The 22,672-nt window shown below is 31.6% G+C and overlaps 1 protein-coding gene and 1 long non-coding RNA gene across 4 annotated transcripts in view; one reads left to right on the top strand and one right to left on the bottom strand.

Annotated features, from left to right (window-relative positions):
* The window catches only part of LOC130666999 (uncharacterized), a 33,359-nt gene extending 17,381 nt beyond the window's left edge, over window positions 1-15,978 (bottom strand). The window contains exons 1-2 of one of the 3 annotated variants that reach the window (XM_057468357.1): window positions 15,823-15,978; window positions 14,368-14,826 (exon numbers count right to left, since the gene is read on the bottom strand). In XM_057468357.1, the coding sequence (XP_057324340.1) occupies window positions 14,368-14,680 (313 nt within the window). In that variant the 5' untranslated portion in view covers window positions 14,681-14,826; window positions 15,823-15,978. Of the gene's footprint in view, window positions 1-14,367; window positions 14,827-14,892; window positions 15,176-15,270; window positions 15,799-15,822 lie in introns of those variants that run through there. The other 2 variants (XM_057468366.1, XM_057468375.1) reach the window with 2 other exon arrangements.
* Window positions 473-5,637, top strand: LOC130667019 (uncharacterized). Its single transcript, XR_008989787.1, has 5 exons — window positions 473-1,177; window positions 1,255-2,153; window positions 2,262-2,423; window positions 3,142-3,243; window positions 3,457-5,637. It is a non-coding gene; the product is annotated as an uncharacterized LOC130667019 (long non-coding RNA).
* Window positions 15,979-22,672: the final 6,694 nt, after the last annotated feature.

The following is a 22,672-nucleotide window of genomic DNA, read 5'->3' as shown; positions in this document are numbered from 1 at the left end:
CTTTTGATTGCTGCAAGAACCAGTGAAATCACTTAATTAGTTTTAAAGTTATATAGAAAGTAAACACACACTTATACTCTGACATCATCGTCAAAATAGTCAGAATAGCTTCTGAAGACTTGAAAAGGTCGACATCTGATGCAAACTCGGTTTTCAATAATCGAGAAAGTTAAAAAAAAATAGACCACATGTAATCGGGGGTAAAAAATAAGTTCTGCATAAATTTTCTATACTTCTTATTGATTACAGTGAACTTAAAATTATATTTAGTGGAGAAAGCATTTTACCAAATACTTAACAATATTCAGTATACTAAAAGTATAAGAACTCCTTTTACCATGATAAATATAAAATAACTGATGATAATAATAGCACGATTAATAATATCTTTATGGCTAGTCGAAATTATAAGACAGAATAAAGCTGCAAAAGTTTAATTTGGACGAAAACAAATGCTTACAATAGCTCGCCTCCGCGATTTTCGTTTGATGAGAATATCCATATAAGAGACACAAAAACAGAACAATCGCACATGATCGTGAATCAGATACGGCCCACATGAAATACGAAGCTTCCCGTAGAACTCTTGTGCCAGTTAGTTGTCCTATTCTCGTGAGTTTTAAAACCCGCGAGTAAGTCTGCGTCGTATTACACAATTAAGTTTGGAATAAAGAAAAAGAATTATATCGTAAAAACTCTTTGCGAAATGTGAAAAATTGTGAGACAATGACATGCAACTATGGGAATTACATTACTAGTGGTTTCTATGAGGATATTTTATAGTGAATCAAGTAAATGGAATATGTAATAATTTTACTGATATCAGAAAAAAATGGTAATGAAAAGTAATTAGTAACAATAATGTGGGATTGATGTAAAAGAAATGAAAATTGATATAACCATGCAGGTATAGAAAATATATGCTCCTCATATTGTGATGAATACAATCCCTCGTCTTGGAGGTTATTAAAAACCTATTTCTCTAGGCGTGGCAAACTTGAATAAAGAGTTGATCGCTGTCGGAACGTAGGCGTTAGCCGCGACACAAGAATCTAAGCGTACGCATACGATTGCATAATCTAGGCTTTCGGGAATGTTTATATACGCATGGTGATTCTAACTTACTATGTTTTCTAAGTCTTTTATTGAACACTCTTTAAGCTGGAAAATAAACTGGGTATGAATTTTTTTTTATAAAATAAAATATATAAATGTATATTATTAGTTAAATAATAAAATAATTCTGTTAAGCAGGAAAGTATGTGTTCATGCACTCAAATACATATACGGGATATATAGATATATATTAGTGTGCCAAAAAAATAGACTCTTGTTAACTTCCAATGATAAAACATATCAAATGTTCCAAATGGTTTCGAGAAATATCGTCAACACAACATTTAAACAATAACTGTCCTCTGAAGTTGTTTTTTCGAAGATTTAATCTCTTACGGCAAAAAAACTAATGAATAATAATGAATATTATTGAAAATTTATGAATGCTAATGAGTGCTTCATTAGTGGCCCATGATTTAGCAAAGTGGTACAAGCTTCAACTGTTATGCAGAAGGATCCAGGTTCGAGCCCCAGTAATGACGATTAATTTTTCATCGATAAAAATATTAATATATCAATTAATCAGTACAAATAGTAATCCAAAAATATATAATTGGATTCAAATTATAAAAAAAATTTTAAAAAAAGGTTTTTTTCTAATAAACTCAAACATCACCAAACTGAATGATTCTAATATTTTAGCATTAAAGGCTGAAAAATTGCATTGAATGCTGCTTTATACATCGAAATCAGTTAAAGAGCTAAAAAATAACAAAAGTACTCAAAGGAATTAATGAGTTTGAACAGCTCGAACATGCATCGAAATTAATGTTTTCGAGCTCCTTGAGCTTCAAAACAGCCAGAAGATTCGGGGCTAGACCGTAGAGTCAACCGTTTTTCAATTTTTTTTTTAATCTATTAATTAGTTAAACAATAAAAATTTAAAATTTATGGATTAATCACTTCAGTTATTAATCGATGATATAATCATGATGAAATAATCGTGATTTTATCTTGAAAGTCCACTCTTATGGATTTAGAGTAGAGCAAAGGCAAGAAATAAGCTTAATACTTTCTCCTCACCAGCATCTAACCTTGTACGGTGTAGTCGAAACTCTCTTGTTGTTTTAGCATCACTCTCAAATTTTTTTAGATAATTCTTTGGCTTAAATTTATACGCTGAAAGTAATTAATTTTATTCACAGTGAAACTCGATATACAGCGAGCAGAAACATGCGTGTGTAATCCCCTGGGAAGTGACTGTAAATCACAGATTTCTCATTCTCTAACAGTTTTCCGCATCATCGGTTTGAAATTAACTTGTTTCTTAGTGGCTGCTGACACTGAACTTTGAAGTTCCGATGCAGGTAATCATGAAAAACATGGTGTGTGACTCAGGATGAAACACGATTTCAGACTGCGGTCGATGTCAGCCAACTTCACCCTAATCTGAAATCGTCTTGTGTCATCTCTTGTCACACAATATACTATTCTTGAAATTTTGATTTCCTGCAAATTTGAGATTGTTCAGTCAAAAAAAATCATGAGATATTTATCGAAAACGAAAGAAAATTTTTTTTTTTTGTTTTTTCTTAAATAATTTGCAATTTATCCAATTGATTTGCTTTATGATAAATTGGCTCTAAAACTCTATAACCCGTTTAGACTGCCCCCTCAACAGTCAAAACCGTTTGAATAATCCAGAAGATATCAACAATGAAAAATTGAAAAAATATTTGTTTACTTTTCCCGGATAACGCATAATGTAATTTATAATCTGTTTCAAGACATACCGGCCTTTTGTCGTCATAGTCTTTAATGATTGCTACGTAAATTATTGCAATCTGTTCGTTGGTTTAAATAATATCATCATCAAAAAGTTTGAAAAATCACTGGTTCCAACATTTTCTTTCGTATGTTTAATATTTTAACGCTCTGAATTAATTTAAAGACTCTCTATATTCATCATGTATACTAATTTCCAATCAAAATCATTGAATTTATTAATAACTCAATTTAATTTTTACATAAAATTGCCTGCAAGTGGAATAGACATGTTTAATTCTTTTATTTTATTACCTACAGACAAAATGACTGCCCAGTGAAGCTGACAGCTAGATTAGATGCTTTCAGCAAATCATTTACGTTAAAAAGTGGATCTACGAACACAATCATGATCCAAATTATGTAAGATTCAAAAAAATAATATTTATTTAAATGAGAGAGAACATGTAGCTAAAGTTTTGATTGATCAGTTGAAGAGCATTATATACATAATAAAAAAAAAAAATTCGATTAATATATAAATGGATTTTTAGAGACAACAATCTTCCACACACCTATAGAATTATCATAAGAATTTAAAGAAATAATCATATCTGAATTCTTGAAATGTTTCAGGAAAGTACCGATCGGATGAGAAAGATGACCAAGAGGCTGAAGAAAGACGAAGGAAATAGCGAAGAAAAAGTAAAAAAACGAGATGAAAATTTTCTTGGACTATGACGCATACCAATACATACTAGACTTTTTAGTCATGAAATTGCTTAATCAATCAAAAAAGAAATAATTTTAAAAAACAAAAAATTCAAATATGTCATCGAGCAAAACTTAAAAAAAAATCTGACTATCGGTTGACCCTGCGGGCCAGCCCCAAAACTTCCCGCTGTTTTCGAGCTCCTTGAGCTCGAAAACATTGTTGTAAGTACATTTTCGAGCTCTTCGAGCTCGAAAATACTATTGTATCCCATTCTTTTCGAAAAAAACCGTTTTTAGCATTTCTTTCTCCCACGATATCTCACGAACGAATCGACTGATTTCAATGGTTGAGGCGGCAATTGACGTGTTTTATTGAGTTCTAGAGCTGATCAAATTTTGAAATTGTTTGGTTAAGTCGTTTCAAAGATATTCGCAAAAAACCGTTTTTTGGCATTTCTTTTGCCCACGATATCTCACGAACGAATGAACCGATTTTGATGGTTGAGGCGGCAATCGACGCGTTTTATTGAGTTATAGAGCTGATTAGATTTTGAAGTCGATCGTTCGAGTCGTTTCTGAGAAATCAATAAAAAACTAAAAAAAAAAAAATTTTTTTTCCGTAATTCGCCAATATTTTCGAGTCTACTTGATCAAATGATCCGAAATTTTCAGAAAAATTGATGGCCAACAAGCTCTTTCGATTGCCGCCTTAACCATCCAAATCGGTTCATTAGTTAAAAAGTTATAAGCCGGTCACACACACACACACACACACACACACACACACACACACACACACACACACACACACACACACACACACACACACACACACACACACATACATGCATGCATACAGACATCGCTCTAAAAATGTCAGAATAGCATCCTAGCACCTTCAAACGTCGACATATGATGAAAACCCGATTTTCGAAAATCGGGGTGAAACCAATACCTTCCCGAATTTTTTGAAAATCGTCAATTTTTTCAGCGGGAAGTTAAAAAAATTAAAATTCCAAGTAATAATAAGAAAAAAAACAATTAAGGAAAGCAGTTTGTTTGTTCGTCTCTTTTTATTTCTCTTTTCTTTTAAGAATTACATTTTTTGATAAAAAAAAACTAACTCCAAGAACAATTCAATTATATCAAATTAACCGAAAATTATGGATTTTTTTAAAACTTATTAAACTACCACTTCTTCAAGTTTTCAAAATTCATAACTTACGAAGTTTTACCGATGGAGGCCGAAAAATTAATAGGTATGCTACTTTTAACAAATACAAAAACATGTAAAAAAACTGATGACTCAAAATGGAACGCCCTATCCATAAAACTATCCCTGGTGGATCCGAATTACGGTAAATTACCGTAAATTGCGGTAGTTACCTTAATTTATTGTATTCGGAAAAATTACGGTAAAATATGATATGTTACCGCAAATTGTAATAAGCGTCATGCTCATAAAAAAAATAGTCTTCTGATCGATTTTAAGAACTTGACATTAAAATAAAAATAACTAGAAAACAATGCGGAATTCGAAAAAACTTTATGAGAAAAACTTCTAGGGAATAAAATTGTCTACAAAAAAGGTCCAATGATATTTTGTAATTAGTCTGATAGTTTCGCCGGAAAAGTAAGAAAATCTCAAAATTTAATATGAATTCGACTTCAACCTCAAATAACTTTTGAACAAATAGATTCCTCAAAAAATGATAAGAATCTTTCTTTGTAGAGCATTCAATTCCCTACAAAGTATGCTTGGCAATTATTCCTATGACGCATCGTTAGCTACTTATAAAAATCAAAAGACGTAAAAAAAATTTTTTCCATGTTATTCTTATGGGAAATAGAAAAGTGCAATGCGGACAATGTTAATATTAATATTAAGAGCTCTAATTTTCATAGGCGTCTTTTTTTATCTAAACGAAACTTTTGAACCGGTTTGGAAGAAAAAAAAAAATTTGTTTGTTTTTTGAATCACCCTAATATATATATATGTGCTAACTTATACGTTTGCATATATGATTATAAATATGTGTAATACATGTAAGTTATTTACTTATAAACTAATATATATAATTAATATAAGTAAAAACATGTTGACGTGAGAAAAAAAATTTTGATTTAAAATAAAAACTTCAAGATAATTGTTTACTTTGTGCAAGTAAATTTTGATTTTCTGAAACGATCAAAAAAAATTTCTTGAATCAAGAATAATTTTCTCGATTCAAGTTAACTGTTTTTTGCGTGTACTAATTGAATAATTTACGTAAATTCTTCAAGCAAAAAATTATTTTAAATACCCACTTGATGCAATATTTCATCGTATGCTATGGACAGATTATTCGGTTTCAATAAGAATGCAGACCAGAAAACAGAAACTTCTTAAGGGCTGAAAAGAGAACTATGCAATAGCAAGATCTAAAAGAGTCTTCGTGACTGGTTAGCTTCGAAGGACTTCGAGTTTATCTCTATGCTATAGCAAGTTAAGACCTTTTCTGATGACCCTGTAATATTGCTCCCACCCCGTCATGTGTCACGAGTAGCATCCTGAAATTCTTCTTCGGATTTCTTGAAATACCAGCATACACACTCGTCGAGTTACAACAACTTTATGAATTTTTTTTTTATTACATTTACTATAAAATGATTTTTTGATAGACTTTCGACCAATATGCAAGTATCATTTTATCCATACATTCTTGTGATTTTCCCATTATTTATTCTCAATTTAAAAATCGAAGAGATTTTGGGAATAATTGGGATGATAATAAGTTGAAAAATAAAAAAAAAATTTGTTTCAATATCTGTCATCAAAATAGTTATCATTTGCAATGTTAAGATTATTGAGATTTCTATGATAAATAGATAGACCTTCTAAATAATCCTTGCTATTGAGTCCATGGTTCAGCAGAGTGATACGAGCTTCAACATATGCAAAAAGCCCCAGTAATGACGAATAATTATTTATCGGTTCAAAATTAATAAATCTAAATTAATCAGTATAAATAGTAGTCCAAGTTACATGATTGAATCTAGATTTCTTATCGGGTCACACCATCGATACTTAAGACTAAGTGGATTACGCTTATAACCAAATCCTTTTATCTAATTAACCGATTTTGATGTCTAATCAATTCGTTTGAAGACAAGTTTGAGTTTTAGTTTTAAACCAAGTCTGAACCCGAGAGTTGGCACCTGGTTGTATAATCCTACAGTTGGTTCGAGCTTAGACCGATCGTTAGCACTAAGCTTAGGCTATCCGTAGGTGACATTGGCAGAACCCTGGCCTAGTGTTGAGGTAATCGTATATTCTTATTCTGGTTTGGGGCAAGAGGCTGTAAATATTATTTCTGTGGCGAAACTCAGAAGGACGAAAGACAAATAAAAAGGGACGAATTTGGTTATAATAATAAATTAAAACAATTGATTTAAAATATAAAACCATAAGTGACATATAATTATATCCATAAAACTGCTTCAGTTCATAGCACACTATACCAGCATATTCATTGTAAATTTTATATCTAAAGATGTTATTAACATCTAATACTATATATACAGTAAAATCACAATGAAGTTGACAAGTACCGATGTTGAAGCTCATAAAATGAGCAGTACTGTACTTTTTTTTAAATCTTTTACCACATTTTTTTGACTTAATTAAATTCTAAAATTATTTTTATAGATGAAAAGAGATAACCATGACACGCTTTCTCAATATTATATGTCAGTATAATTGATTTATGATTTATAATTTGAAATCGACATCAAATGATCGAGAAATGTGTACACCATAGGGTAGTAAATTATATTATGCGACTGCAGATTCGCGATTAACAATTATCCTATGAGCCAATCCTTTTTCCTACGATCCCTCAAGGCGTGTCTGACGTAAATTAGCATTGCTTAAGCGAGTTTGTGTTTACTCACCAAGCGATTGATCGATTTCCGGCTGTAGGCGTACGCACACGTGAGGCACGTGCCAGGCGTAAAATAGAATCAATGCGTGAGCTCTAGTTCTTACCGTAGATAAACCAGACCGTGTACGATGTTCCGAAATTTTTCAGTGCAATATATTAAGTTTTGCGCTACGTAATACAAACCAGGTATGATTAATGAAAATAGTTGAAGCAAAACCAATCAATTCAATTCACTCATTAGTAAAATAAATAATTTGAACATGTATAATGCACAATGAATGCAGTCGAATTCAATGAAATCTGTTCATCCCCCTAAGCCTTAAGATACTTAAAACTTACAGCATACATTTTATATCGTTATACATAAGATCTTTTAAAAAAAACAGCGGTAGTACCTGAGTCGAAAAGTTTAAGCATTATTTCAAACTGATTAAGCTGACCTGGACCTTAAATGAAGCTAACCGCGCTGAATTGAACCTTACTTGAAACTGACTACGCTTAATTGAGCCTTAAATTAAGCTGTTAAGCCTACCAGGTGTCATTAATTCAAATTGATCAGCCTCCTGAGTCGAAAAGTTTCAGCATTATTTCAATCTGAATAAACTGCTAGCAGTAGTTGAGAAAAATAAAAAGTGGTTATAAATAGCCAATGAATATAAAGGATCTTGTATTGGTTTCCCTACTCTAACGTACATAACATTATGACGGGAAAATATAAAAAATGACTAGATCTAAAAGTTAGGTCGTAGAATAAAATTTACTTATTGCAATTACCACGAATTTTTATGAATTGCATTAGCGAGCAAGATATGAGAAAATAATAATGTCATCATTCACATTTTTAATATTTTTTACTTAATTAATCACAAATTATTTTCTTAATTACACACTCTCCCACGCGATAATTAATTATATTTTAAATTCTAAGTATTAATTAGTTTCTCCTCACTACTATAAATTCATAATTATTTAGGACAAAGTTATTAGCTAACCGACACACAAATCCCCCGGACTCTCAACTCGTGCAATTGAATTTGAATAAAATTTCCGTTCTTAAAACTGCGGTTGTCTTAAGCTAAACATATTTAATTTAGAACAATGAAACCGACGGTGTCCTGTTATTCCTTCAGGGACTGATGCGCAGAATATCAGGATCAGGTTTGGTTGTCTTCAGCCAATTAATTAATTCTTAAATTATTTATAATTAATTTGTTCGGAAATACGATATTGCTGTCCTGAACAATTGGACCTACACCCAACGATATGTTGTCTCAAAATGGTGGATATGATGCTGGCAACCTGCTACCACGTCTATATCTTAGTTGATAAACCGTTTAAAGATGGGAATTTGAATTAAAGGGTGCTGGAAAACCCGCCTCACATCTTTTAATTAATTAAAGTACCGATTAGGATTGAAAGAAGTGGCTTCTAGTTACTTGGGCTGATTCAGGAACTTTTCGTACGCTGGAGATGGCTGCGGCAACCTGCCATGTCTACCTCCAGTGAGCACTGGCTAGCTTCGTGGTTCAGATATGTCGTGTTTGTCCTTTTTGTTATCAACTTTTCCACCTGGGGCTTTCTCTCTCTAATTATCAATTTGCGTGCGCATTCTCTGCTTGAATTTGCTTTAGTCCATCGGCTGAAAAGGAGGTCCCGTAAACATTTTTTTGGCACCGGGTAAATCCAACTGTTTCTTATGTATTTTAAGCCAAGGATCACGAAAATCGGGTCCATTTTGTTCAAAAGTGGTGCGAACAATTGTTTATAACAATTTAATTGTTTAAATCGAAATAACTCCCGAACGGCTGGTTTGTTGGGGCAGTGTACAGGAAAAAAAATACACAAAAAAGGTATCATATGTTTTTTTTGCATCTCGAATATTTCGCGAGATATAATAAAAAAACGAGCCGGCGCTCGGACCTCTCCCTCTTGCACTAGCGACTGCCTATGCGCGAGCTCTCTCTCCGCCAAATCGCGTCAGATGCTTGATAGGCCGGAATTTTTCTACGAAGTTTTTTACATTAAAAATCATAGAAAAAAAAAATAAAAAAAAAAAAAAATCGAGAAAATGTCGATACCACCAATCGACAGCATTTTGTCTGAAACAAATTTCTGTCGTATCGTCAAAAGACGTTTTTTTTTTTTGTTCACAAATGTTATAAACAAATAGATTATTCAAAAGTCCAGAATGGGTTCAAAAAATCGATAAACTGTCGATACTACCAATCGACTGCGTTTTGTCTGAAACGAATTTCTGTCGTATCCTCATTTATAACATTTGTGAACAAAAAAAAAAAAACGTCTTTTGACGATACGACAGAAATTTGTTTCAGACAAAATGCTGTCGATTGGTGGTATCGACATTTTCTCGATTTTTTTTTTTTTTTATATTTTTTTTCTATGATTTTTAATGTAAAAAACTTCGTAGAAAAATTCCGGCCTATCAAGCATCTGACGCGATTTGGCGGAGAGAGAGCTCGCGCATAGGCAGTCGCTAGTGCAAGAGGGAGAGGTTCGAGCGCCGGCTCGTTTTTTTATTATATCTCGCGAAATATTCGAGATGCAAAAAAAAACATATGATACCTTTTTTGTGTATGTTTTTATTCTGAACATTTTTTTTCCTGTACACTGCCCTAACAAACCAGCCGTTCGGGAGTTATCTCGATTTAAACAATTAAATTGTTATAAATAATTGTTTGCACCACTTTTGAACAAAATGGACCCGATTTTCGTGATCCTTGGCCTAAAATACATAAGTAACAGTTGGATTTACCCGGTGCCAAAAAAATGTTTACGGGACCTCCTCTTCAGCCGATGGACTACTTATTTCTATTTTTATTTTATAACTTACTGACTAAAACTATATCTAAATCGGCCAATATATAATCAGTATGAATTGCAGTAAGCACTAAAGTCCAGTGCACGACAAAATTTGCCTTGTTACAACCTTATCAAAACTTCTCTCTTTATTTTTCGTAATTCCTGTAACCAACCTATAATACTATCAAGTTATGAATGTCTGAGGCTGCTGTAGGCTGTAGCAACACTCATGACCAGCAACTCGCAATTAAATTCTAATGATTCTAGTTCATAGAGGTAATTTGTCAGTATACGTGAACACACTTTTCTCCGTGATGTGCATACTTATGTTCGTCAGATCTGAAATCGGAAGTTAATATTTTTACTATTGTTTCCAAGAAGGCTGCGACATGCGTAAATTTAGTTTCACTATACCTGCACCAAAAATTGAAATTTTTACCCTATTGAAAGGGAGGAAAGTCGGAATTTACTCTTATGACAAAACAAGTCGAAAAAGTTACACATTAATCATTCTTTCCACAAACAGAGACGAAAATTTAAACTTTCAGATTAAGATCTGGTGAACAAAAACTAATGTGACGGGCTAAAGCCTACTCCCTTTATACGGAAGGCTGTGTCCTCACCCATTTCAAGTATACACGCTGCAAAGCATCCTCTTTCTCCTTAGATGACACCCTTAGTCAAAGAGTCAATCAAGTAACCAAAGGCGAAGGTTAACCGGAGGAGAGTTGAAAGAACTCGCTCCATTGACATGTGGTGTCTAACCTCAACCACCAATCCATACCTCTGTGAGGCAAACACTACTGCCATCTCAGGAAATAAAGAGACTCTGGTCTAAATGGGCTTGAAAAGGCCCCCCGTGGCACCAGTTACCTGAATTGATGAACAGGTTGCATCAGGACGCAACCTCGCCTTAACACCCTAAAAAGGGTTTCCTCCATTTGTATTATAGATTGTTAAAGTGCAAAGTACATTTCTCTTTAAAAGATTCGATTTCCATAGTCTATTTTACAATACTTTGAACCAATCAATATTTAGGAAAAATCCACCGAAAGATATAAATATCGGTCCAAACCACTGTAAGATTTTCGATGTCAACTAGCTAAAAATTTATTGAAGAATCGAGGTACGAATTCAAAGAAACTCATGGATATTTAATACCTCGTTTCTATAATTTATTACAAAATATTGCCAAGTGTAAATATATAATAAAAATAAAAAATAAATAATCTTCGAGGCTCTCATTATCGCTTCGTGCAAAGTCAATGAACTACTCAAACGAAGAGCAACTGCATTTTTTAACGAGACATACGCGCAAAGAATTTCCTGTCCTGGAATTTATCGTGTGTGCTAGCCGAAGTATAAGAGAGATCTGATCTTTTCTCGTTTGCGACTATACTGGAAAAAAACTAAATAACGTGAAAAACATTTATAATAAGGCGTAGAATAAGAAGAAGAATGATGGAAGAAAGGTAAAGAATAAAAAGAGTATCGTTCGATGCAATTATCAACATTTTTATCGAGAGCTTCCCTGTTGACATTGAACATTGTATAACATAGCTGTTACTCCAAAAATAATGAGCAAGACTTCCTGAGATCTCGAAATGTCAAAATTTTTTGAAAAATAAATAAAATTGTAAGATCGCACTGAAATCAGTATTATGTTATTTGTGATTCTTGATTGTAATTGTTTTTTTTTTTTAATTAGTTCTTATCTGTTTTCCATAATTATTAGAAAAAAAATCTAAAAAAGGGTTAACCCTCCGGGTCAGCCCTTTGAAGGGATAACACCTCATTTTTTTTATTATTATTATTTTTTAAGGAAATTAGTACAGAAAAGGGTTTGGGAATAAACAGGAAAAGTTTATCTCAGTGAAAGGCTTATTAAGAAATGATAAAAACAATGTAGTTTCCCTAAACTTGGAATCGAACCCAGACCTATTTGATCTCACGCGAGTGCTCTGCCAGATAAGTTACCGGGCCTTATGCCGGGTACCGTTTAATTTATCTATATCAATTGAGTCACGCTATCCATTACCCGACTGAATTTGTAAAATAACTTTTATATATAATATTCATCAGACAAGGATATACGTAAAGTATTTCTGCACATTCTGAAATTATTATACTTAAAAACGTAGACTTTGAACTGATTGCAATATTTTTTCAGGAATTTTATGCCTTTTATTGTACTCAAAAGTTATTTAGATTTTGTAATCGATTGATTAATTTATTTTCGAGAAATTGAAAACACTAAAAACTATTTTAGTTTTTCGTATTTCTTAACTATCTTAGAACCTATTCACTCGGTCGATCTCAAATTCACAGAAAAGCTGATAATTGAAAAGCTCTTTCAATTGTTACCTGAACGATTCCGATCAATTCATTATTTATTTTTATTTAATTAATATATTTTGGTTTTAGGGTAGACCCTTAAGGGGTCTACAATTGTAGAACCACTATTCATTAGTTAAAAAAGTAACAGAGTTTACACATATACCCGCGCGTGCGCGTGCATACGCTCGGGCATCATGGTCAAGCCAGACTAGCTTCCTAAGACTTTAAAACGTAGACATTGGATGACAACTTGATTTTTGAAAATCGGTGAAAACAATAACTTTCCACATTGTTAGAAAATTTTCGACTTTTTAAGTGGGAAGTTAACAAAACATCACTCTAAGAGAAATTTCATTCGGTTACAATTACCACCTAAAGCTTAAAAAATCGTTGATAGTTAATGAAGCAATACTTCATTTGTTCAAAGGTTAAATTGCATATTACCCATATTATTTTGTTTAATCAACCGTAAGCAATATTGCTATCAGAAACATCGCAAAAAGAACTATCTATCGTACACGGGGAAATCATTCTTGTTTGAAATGCTATGGTGTCATAGTAAAGCCGGATCATGTTAGCTATCTGCAGAAATTGAAAAAAAACACTAGCAAAAATTACTATGATCATACTAAAATTTATGATGGTTACAGTAATTTGTGACATAATCGTTGTCAATTTCATTATAGCGATAAGAATTTTTGCAATATCTTTATTTTATTTCAATTTCTGTTGGTGACTAACATAGTTCGGCTCTATTGTGACACCATAGAATTTTGAATGAGAAAGATTTTTCCCTGTAGTTAATCTGTCAAAGCCGTTAATAATTTTATGAAATACAATTTTTATACTATATTAAAAGTTAAAAAATGACACATTTTTATAAAAAAGGAATTATCGACAATTATTCAATTCTATGAAAAAAAAGTCGATTGAAAGCGTAGTTTGGGCCATTGAAAAAAAAAATTGCCTTTCATTAATTTGATTCTTTGTTAATGTAATTAATTGAAATTTAACAGCAGAATAAAAAAATTCTTCCACGAGAATTTAATTTTGCTTAAGAACAGATTTAAGAGTTTATATTTTCACTTATGTGAGATATTTTATAGGTATTATTTTTTTAATTTCCCGCTAAGAAAATCGACGATTTTTTTTTTATTTGATAAATTTTATTTGACTCTGAAACTCATTTCCCTAAGGGCCATAATAATACATAAAAGATACATTGACTCTTCTATAGTATATTATAAAGAATCATTATAATTAATATTAAATAACACTTATAAAATCATTTTAAACGAGTTAAAATTAATGTTCATTCATTGACTCAATCAAAAAGATATATAAAATATATAAAAGAGACATAAAAATTTCATAATTTATAATTTATACGACACATATTTTACTTTTTATGTCAGGAGTTCTTTCAAAAAACAATCTATAACAGGCTGATCTAACCTTAGCATGGTTATTTAACAGGGGTTATCAAATATTTTTGGCTGAGTTTGTTTTCGCAAACAAAATCTCTAAATACAAAATACAGACTGTACATCGATGCACTACTGTCTAATCTAACGAAGTGCGCTTCAATTATTTGATAATATTCGTTTGTTTAAGAGAAAAACTCGGCCAAAGTTTCCATTTATTGCACAAGTGCAACAAAGATAGTACCGTTCGTGGATGTATACGGAAATTTTTTCGTAAAATTATTGGGTTAATACTTGACACCAAAAGTATCAATTAAATGATTACTTACCAGGATATCCTTCGGGAATGACTATTTCTGGACCAACTTTAATATCATGTCGATAACGATGCATCAGAAGAGTCGCAGTCACCCTCAATGATCGTTGTTGTTGTTTGTACAAAAGTATCGGTCGACTTCCCGCATCCTCAACTCTGACAACTCTCGGTAATGAAAATCTATCGAGAAACTCCCTGAGAGGCACAAATCCACCACTTGATCCCGCAACTTCTGCTGTAGCTTTTCTCGAACTCGGCAGAGAATCATCGCCAGTGCCCGTAGCTTCACCACTTGAAAGTGTTGAAAATTCACCACTCGATGACATGTTTCAAATTTTTTCCTACTTCGACAATCCTATTTTCACTAGGATTTATATTTTCAAACTACAGTATGCATATTAATATCGAACATTTACTTCACAGCACAGATTTAGTCTCTAAATCTATTGATAACCTTTAATTCTATCACAATCTAAAACAAAAGACAAAAAATACATTCTAAAAATTGTGAAACATTTATAGCAAAGTAGCCAATTACCGTTTACTGTTATACTTCTATCACATTAGTTATATCTTGTGAAATATTCTGAACAAGTATTTATTTCCATAAAAACTCTTCATGGACAATAGTATTTGTGATTTTTAAAAATAGCCAAATGGTCTGTGACATTAAGTCAGTAAAGAAAAAGAAAAAAAACAAAGGAAAAAACTTAATGAATTCACTTTCAATCTTCAAGATCGTAGTAAAAATAGGTTACCATGTGAAGAATTACTTTTGAGAATGGGTATTTCAGTTAACGGTAATTACATTTAAAACTTTTGACGTTAGTAATGATAATGATGATGATGATGATGATGATAATAATAATGATGATGGTGGTGATCAATTTATGAAGGTAATTAGCTTGTGACATACCGCAAAGTCGCCACTAGTGTTCATGAACTGAATATTAATCTTTTTATACATTTTATGCTACAATAAACCGTTCATTTATTTATTTCCACTCCAACAATTGGAAGTTATAATTTATACTGTTATGGAAATGCTCCCACCTGTATTATATATTTTATAAATTTTGCAACCAAAAGGATATATTTAACTACTGCTTTAATACTATTAAGATACTTTAATAGTATTAATTTATATGATTAATGGTGAATAACTGTATGAAATTTAAATTACACGATTGATCATTAATAAATAGTGGTCATTTTCGTTTCATAAGTCCCAAAAAGTATTTCGTTGATATTTTTCTAATTATAAGAGATAATTATCCATTTCGTTCAAATTATTCTGAGGTAATATTTGAGTGAATTCATTACTTAAGAAACTCATGTGTTTAATTCTTTCCTGTTTTTTCAAATTTAAAGAGTGAAAATTTAAAGAAAGTAAAAAGTACAAGGTATTATTGAAAATGTTATTGTCATCAAATGAAAGATTACACAAACTTGCAGGTAGTTAACTCACCGGATGTAAAAAAATAATAAACTATTCAAAGTAACTGTAACGATTATACTTAATATTCCATTGTTTTAAAAACGAAGACGTCGTTCAACCCGACACTTAGAACGAGATCGCAAGACTGACGCGAGTCACAAGTGAACTAGTGAACAGTGTGAACGGCCCCTTCCCCCACTCCTTGACGCGCTCTCGACATCCCCTCCTGTGCGCTCAAATAAAAAACATCTACAGTAATTTTACTCAACTTATACGTTGAACAAATAGTGATTTGCCTTGCTTGATCCCTATTTTTTCCTCTTACTTCTACATTTTCTATATATGGGTCATTCCACCAAATAAAATTATTTTTACGGGGTGACCCTCGTCGATTTGGTTCAAACTTTGTGGAGTCGTTCTATATAAAAAAAAAAAAAATTCTCTGAAAATTTGAGCCTTTTATATGCAGCTGTTTCAAAGTTATGATTTTTTGAATTTTTTAAAAATTTTTGTTTTCAACTTTTTCATTCATTTTTTTGAAGGAAAAAATTAAAAAAAAAAAATGAGCACATAACAGTTTTTCGTAGGAAAAATTCTCAGCTTTCCAATAAAAATATCCATTTTTTATTTTATGTTACAGAAGATCTTTTAAAATTCGATTAAAGACGAAAAAACGATTTTTATGACTGTGCGGCGCTTGATACATCTAATTTGATATTTTTTTCTAAAAGCTGAGACTTTTTCCCACAAAATATGTGATTTTCACGATGTGCATATTTTTTGTTTGAACAAAATTAAATAAAATATAAACTCTTCATGATTAAAAAACGTTAATTCTTATTTTTTTTGAGGATGTTGATACATTTTTAACACATATATATCCTAAGCTATCAACAATAGGTGAGATAGGGTGCACTGCTTGTGTTTCTTTCACCGTTTTTGACTCCAAGTATCGTACGTCTAAAACATTTATTTTCTATAAAAAGTCATCATTTCCTGATTAAACGAAACGATTCGAAACGATTTGTAACGTTGAATGCCCATAAAAAGGGTGATTCAAAAGTATTAAAAGTATTCAAAAGCATTAAAAAGTATTTAAAATTTTTTTTCCAATCTTTTTAAGTCGTTTCTTTTAATAAGGGTTGCTTATAACAGTGAAATCAACGCTGGTAAAATTTTGAATATCCGGGTGTATAAATTTTGCGGTGTGAGGATATATTTTCGGGTATGTATCTGCAGTAAAGCTCTAAAAACAAAAATTCTAAAACTATTTTTCATGATACCAGCATCAATGGTTCAAGTCTAGGAATTAATAATTTGAACTTTGATTCTTGTGTTTTGTTCAATAGTGATTTCAGACTATTGATGTCATCTGCGTTAATGACAGTTCTGACTTTGTAATCAAGTTTTATAAAAATTTGTATACATAATAAATAGTATTTATGGTTTCTGTTTAATTATAAATTGCAAATCATAAGTTAGGCGTACACTAATGGTTGATCACAGCATTGGCCTTAATATAACTTGATTCTAACTGGCTGCTGACACTGATAATAATTTTCAATGCAGGTAATCATGAAAAAAATAGTGTATAACACTAGATGAAACACGACTTCAGATTGCAGTTATTGTCAGCTTTTGCCTACGGCTCGGGCAGCCTACTCTACTTTCGTCTGACATCGTTTTGTTTCATCTCTTGCCACACAATGAACTATTACAGTTTGTTAAAACTATAAAATCAATGACTTGCATTCAAATAATTATTGATTTTGTTCAAACAAAAAATATGCACATCGTGAAAATCACATATTTTGTGGGAAAAAGTCTCAGCTTTCGAAAAAAAATATCAAATTAGATGTATCAAGCGCCGCACAGTCATAAAAATCGTTTTTCGTCTTTAATCGAATTTTAAAAAGTCTTCTGTAACATAAAATATAAAATGGATATTTTTATTGGGAAGCTGAGAATTTTTCCTACGAAAAACTGTTATGTGCTCATTTTTTTTTTTTAATTTTTTCCTTCAAAAAAATGAATGAAAAAGTTGAAAACAAAAATTTTTAAAAAATTCAAAAAATCATAACTTTGAAACAGCTGCATATAAAAGGCTCAAATTTTCAGAGAATTTTTTTTTTAATATATAGAACGATTCCACAAAGTTTGAACCAAATCGACGAGGGTCACCCCGTAAAAATAATTTTATTTGGTGGAATGACCCATATACTATAAAAACAGTATAAATACATTTTTGCGATCCTTAAGGGGACCATTACTGTGACCGCCTGAAAAAAGATGATTTTTGGGAATTTTTTTTAAGAAAACTACTGCATAGAATGTTTTAATGTTTTGTGAATATATAATAAATTCAAGATTACATTTTCGGACCAAAAAATTCAACAAGTTATTCACAATCTCCCAACGCGCTAAAAAAAAATCGGAAAAACGGTTGACCCTGTGGGCCAACCCCAAAGCTTCCTGCTGTTTTCGAGGCTAGAAATCTTGAAAACGTTATTATTTGAATATTTTTTAGCTCTTAAAAGTTAAAAAATATTTATATTAGTGTTCAATCAAATAGAAAAAAAAATTTTTTTTGTCATACAATATCTTTGGAACGAATCAACCGATTTAGACGTGCTTGGTGGCAATCGAAAGGGCTCATAGACTTACCCTGATTCAGAAATCTCATTTGGAATGATTCAATCCATGCTAAAGTGTATATCTATATATAGTCAATTTTGTCAACTTTGAATTGTTTCGGATCGTGTTTGAATTATTTCAAATTAGGTTTCTCGATCAGGGTGGAAATGATTGTATTCAGAGGTAAATCAGGCAAAAAGTAAATGAGTTTTATGAAAAAAACCGTCAAACAAAAAAATTTTTTCTAATTTTTACTTTTTGTATAACTTGTAAACTACTTGACCGATCGATTTCGAAATCTCATCAGATCAAAATCTTGATGATCCCCTTCGATTGCCGCCAAGTACGTCTGAATCGGTTGATTTGGTCCAAAGATATCGTACGACAAAAATTAATTTACACACATTTGCACGCGGACACACACGAACATCTATCCGAAAATAGTCGGAATAACTTAGTAGGACCTCAAAACGCCGAGATCTGATGAAATTTCGATTTTCGCAAATCGGGGTGAAAATAATAACTTCCCGAAATTTTTGAAAACCATCGATTTTCTTAGCGGGAAGTCAAAAATAAAATCCTATCATCCAAATTGAAGATTTATCACTTTTTAGAAGATTATAATATCAAAAGTTGTTTTTAAAAATTTTGCGATTTCTCAACTCATCACATTTCAATTACTATAGTAAATAAAATTTAACAATGACAACAATGTTTCTTTTTAAATAATTCGACGGACACCATGTATAAGTACCATGTTTATAGTAATTTTATCATGATCCAAAACTTTTAGCTACCGTTTGTAGAAAAGGATAGGGTAAGTCAATCAGCCCGGTCAGTGGGCCCGGTGGGGTTCATTCGAAATTTTCTGTAACTAAAGTAGGATCCCTAGCGGATCCGAATTACGGTAAATACAGTGATTTACCGTAATTTACCGTAATTGACGGTGCCTAGCAGAATTACCGTAAATTACGGTAACTTATCGTAAATTACGGTAATCTACGGTAAATTACGGTAATCTACGGCAAATTGCGGTAAATTGCCGTAATTTGCGGTAATTCTGCTAGGCGCCGTAAAATTACGGTAAATTACGGCAATTTACCGTAATTTGCCATAGATTACCGTAATTTACCGTAGATTACCGTAATTTACGGTAATTCTGCTAGGCACCGTAAATTACGGTAAATCACTGTATTTACCGTAATTCGGATCCGCTAGGGATGTCTCGTTTCACCGCACCGTGATATGTTGCCCCACTTGCCTCTATGTTGAAAAAAATCTATGGTATTGATCGCTCTAATTAATGTGCTTGTAATAATCTAAATAATGTGTAATCATATTTACTTGGAATTGAAGTTGAATGGGGGATAATCATGCCTTCTATTGAGTGACAAGAACGTCATCGAAAAGTAGAGTCACCAAAAACTGTAACCAGTCATATTGTTTTCTATTGCCCTGATGTTCACTTCAACATTATAAGTAATCATTCGGTAAAATATCATCCAGTGCATTTTCATACTGTACTAGTCTAATATTTCATTATTGTGATAAGTTGAATACTAGTCATCTGTACGAAATCAACAATAAAGATGAGTATTCTACAAGATGTGCTTCTAATAGTGAGTTTTGCTATTGGAATTAATGCATATAACGGTAGTCTTATTAGAATTCCGAATCCGTCGGATGTTTCTATAATTGACGAAGCAATGGTTAGTACTTCTCAAAAAAAATGAATTTTATTTTGTTAAATCAATGTAGATCTTATCAACTTATCATTTCAAGTATTGAATCGACCTTGGTGTCAATATCGAATTTAGATCTTTTTAAATCCAAAAATTTTTTCCCAGCATAGGGCTTACTTTATTTTGATCATAACTAATTAATTGATTATTATTTGAAGGTCTATGTCATCAAAAATTGTTTTCCTGATGTGATTAATATATTTTTTGGTGGTCAACATACTCCAGAAACAATTAAAGAACTAAATAGTTTGAAAACACTTGCAACCCTTCGCGGATTCGGAGTTACTGTAAAATCACAGTGAAATCTCAGTGAAATCACAGTGAAATCAATTTTACCGTGAGTTTACTGTGTATTGACGGTAATTTCATAGTGAATTCACAGTCATTTTGTGCCATTTCGGCACTGTGGTTTTGTAGTAATTTTACAGTAATTTTATGGTAGTTCCATTGTGATTTCACTTGTGATTCTTTTGTGATGAACTATCGATTTATGGTAACCCGACAATGGTAACACTGAGGCTTTATCATGGATTTACAGTAAGTTTATCGTGGTTTCACTAAGAATTCACTGTGATTCCATAGTAATCTGATGGTGTTAACTCTGCGGCTTCACAATAGTTTTACAGTCAGTGCATTGTGGTTTTACAATGATTTTACTGTGATCCCATGGAGACCTACACACAAAAAAAAAATTCTCGACTGAAGGTAAATATTCTTGATCAAAAAAATTTTTTTGGAGACCTAAATTTTCTCAGATAAAGTAGTAATCTTCTCCAACCAAGACAAATTCTCTTGGCTCAAGAAAATCTTGACTTGGTTCCCGAAAACGTTTGTCTTCAAAAATATTTTCTTGACTCAAGATATCTGTTTTTTCTGTGTAGTAGTAATAGCACTGTGACTCTACGATATTTTCACAGCAAATTATTAGTGTTTTCTCCATGATTTAACTCTACTTCGATAGTGATCTGATAGGGTACATCTATCATTAATCCATTTTCAAAATCAAAATTTGAATTTTTAATGTCATTAATCAATAGAAATGAAATTTAAAAAAAAATAATAACAGTTATTTCATACATGCTCCTATAATTATTTGTAAGTTTAGCAAATATTTGGGCACGTATGTATTTGATTTATTATAAATTTAGCTATTTTAGGAATTTCCGAGCGAAACTTTATCTGTATTTATCTAATTTAGTTAATTTTATAAAAGCTTAAGACGCTAAAATTCTTCAGAATTATGAAAAAAAAAAAAAATTGAATAACTTTTTTTTCAAAACTGTATAAATTGATTTTAAACTATTGCAAAAAATAAAGAGAACATCATTTAGATTAATATTTCAATAGTAAATATTTATTATTTATCATAATTTAAAATAAAATATTCTTAAATTAAGAAAACTTGATGATTTACAAATGAAGGCAAAAAATTTTTTTTTATAAATATCGAATTCTTTTAAATTGATAGTATTCAATAAAATAATTTTTCTCATAGCTTAGTCTTGAGTATATATAGCATTGAATAGCATGAAGTAACAGATTAAATATTTAGTTCCAAATGCGTGTAGTGGCCGAGCGGGCTAAAGTACATGACTTAAGCTGCTCTCAATCGAAGGGTCGACAGTTCAAGTCCCATCATACGTTAAAAAAAATTTTAGTTCCTTCTTTACCGAGGGCAAAAAATAGCATTTAATCCTCCAGAGGAATTACATGAAGTCGTGCAAAGAGATAATAAATAATTTTTTTAAATAAGAAAAATCATTTATTGAAAAACCAAGATTAGGATTATTGTTGCTATTATAATATTATTATTAATTTTATTATTATTATCTTTGAATCAATAAATATAGAACCTCAATATTGCCCCTAAATCTCGATGAAAACTAAGCAGATCCAGGATTAAATGATTAAGAAATCACAGTAATATTACTGTCAACTCACAGCGATATTATTGTGATTTCACGAAGAATCTATAGTAAGACTGCTGTGAAATCACTATATGATGACGGTATTATTACCGAGAAAGCATGACTGAAACACTGCAGATCCAGGATAAACTGATAGTGAAATCACTGTAAATACACAGTAATACCACTGTCAACTTACAGCTATACTACTGTAAATTAACTGTAATGCTATTGTGATTATTCTATGAATCGATGGTGAAATAATCATAAAATTACCATCGGATGGTAATAAAATCACAGTGAGCAAATGGCACAAAATCACAGTGATTTGACTCTCATTTCACCATGGGTTCATTATCTTTCCACTATGATCTCACCGAAATTTCACCATGATTTCGAAATAATTCCGAATCCGCGAGGGATAGTAAAACTCAATAATTTATCATCAATCGATAACTTACAACATTTTCACAAGACAATTGATTTAATAATATATACTGAACGACACGAACGTATCAGAATTTCTTCAATAATCAGAATATTATCAAAGAGTATCAACCAATGAAATAATAGTATTTCTGTTATGTAAAATGGACA

Source organism: Microplitis mediator, chromosome 1 (assembly GCF_029852145.1).
Source record: "Microplitis mediator isolate UGA2020A chromosome 1, iyMicMedi2.1, whole genome shotgun sequence".
Lineage (NCBI taxonomy): Eukaryota > Metazoa > Arthropoda > Insecta > Hymenoptera > Braconidae > Microplitis > Microplitis mediator.
The sequence above is the reverse complement of the archived record's forward strand: the minus strand, read 5'-3'. Positions and strand labels throughout refer to the sequence as shown.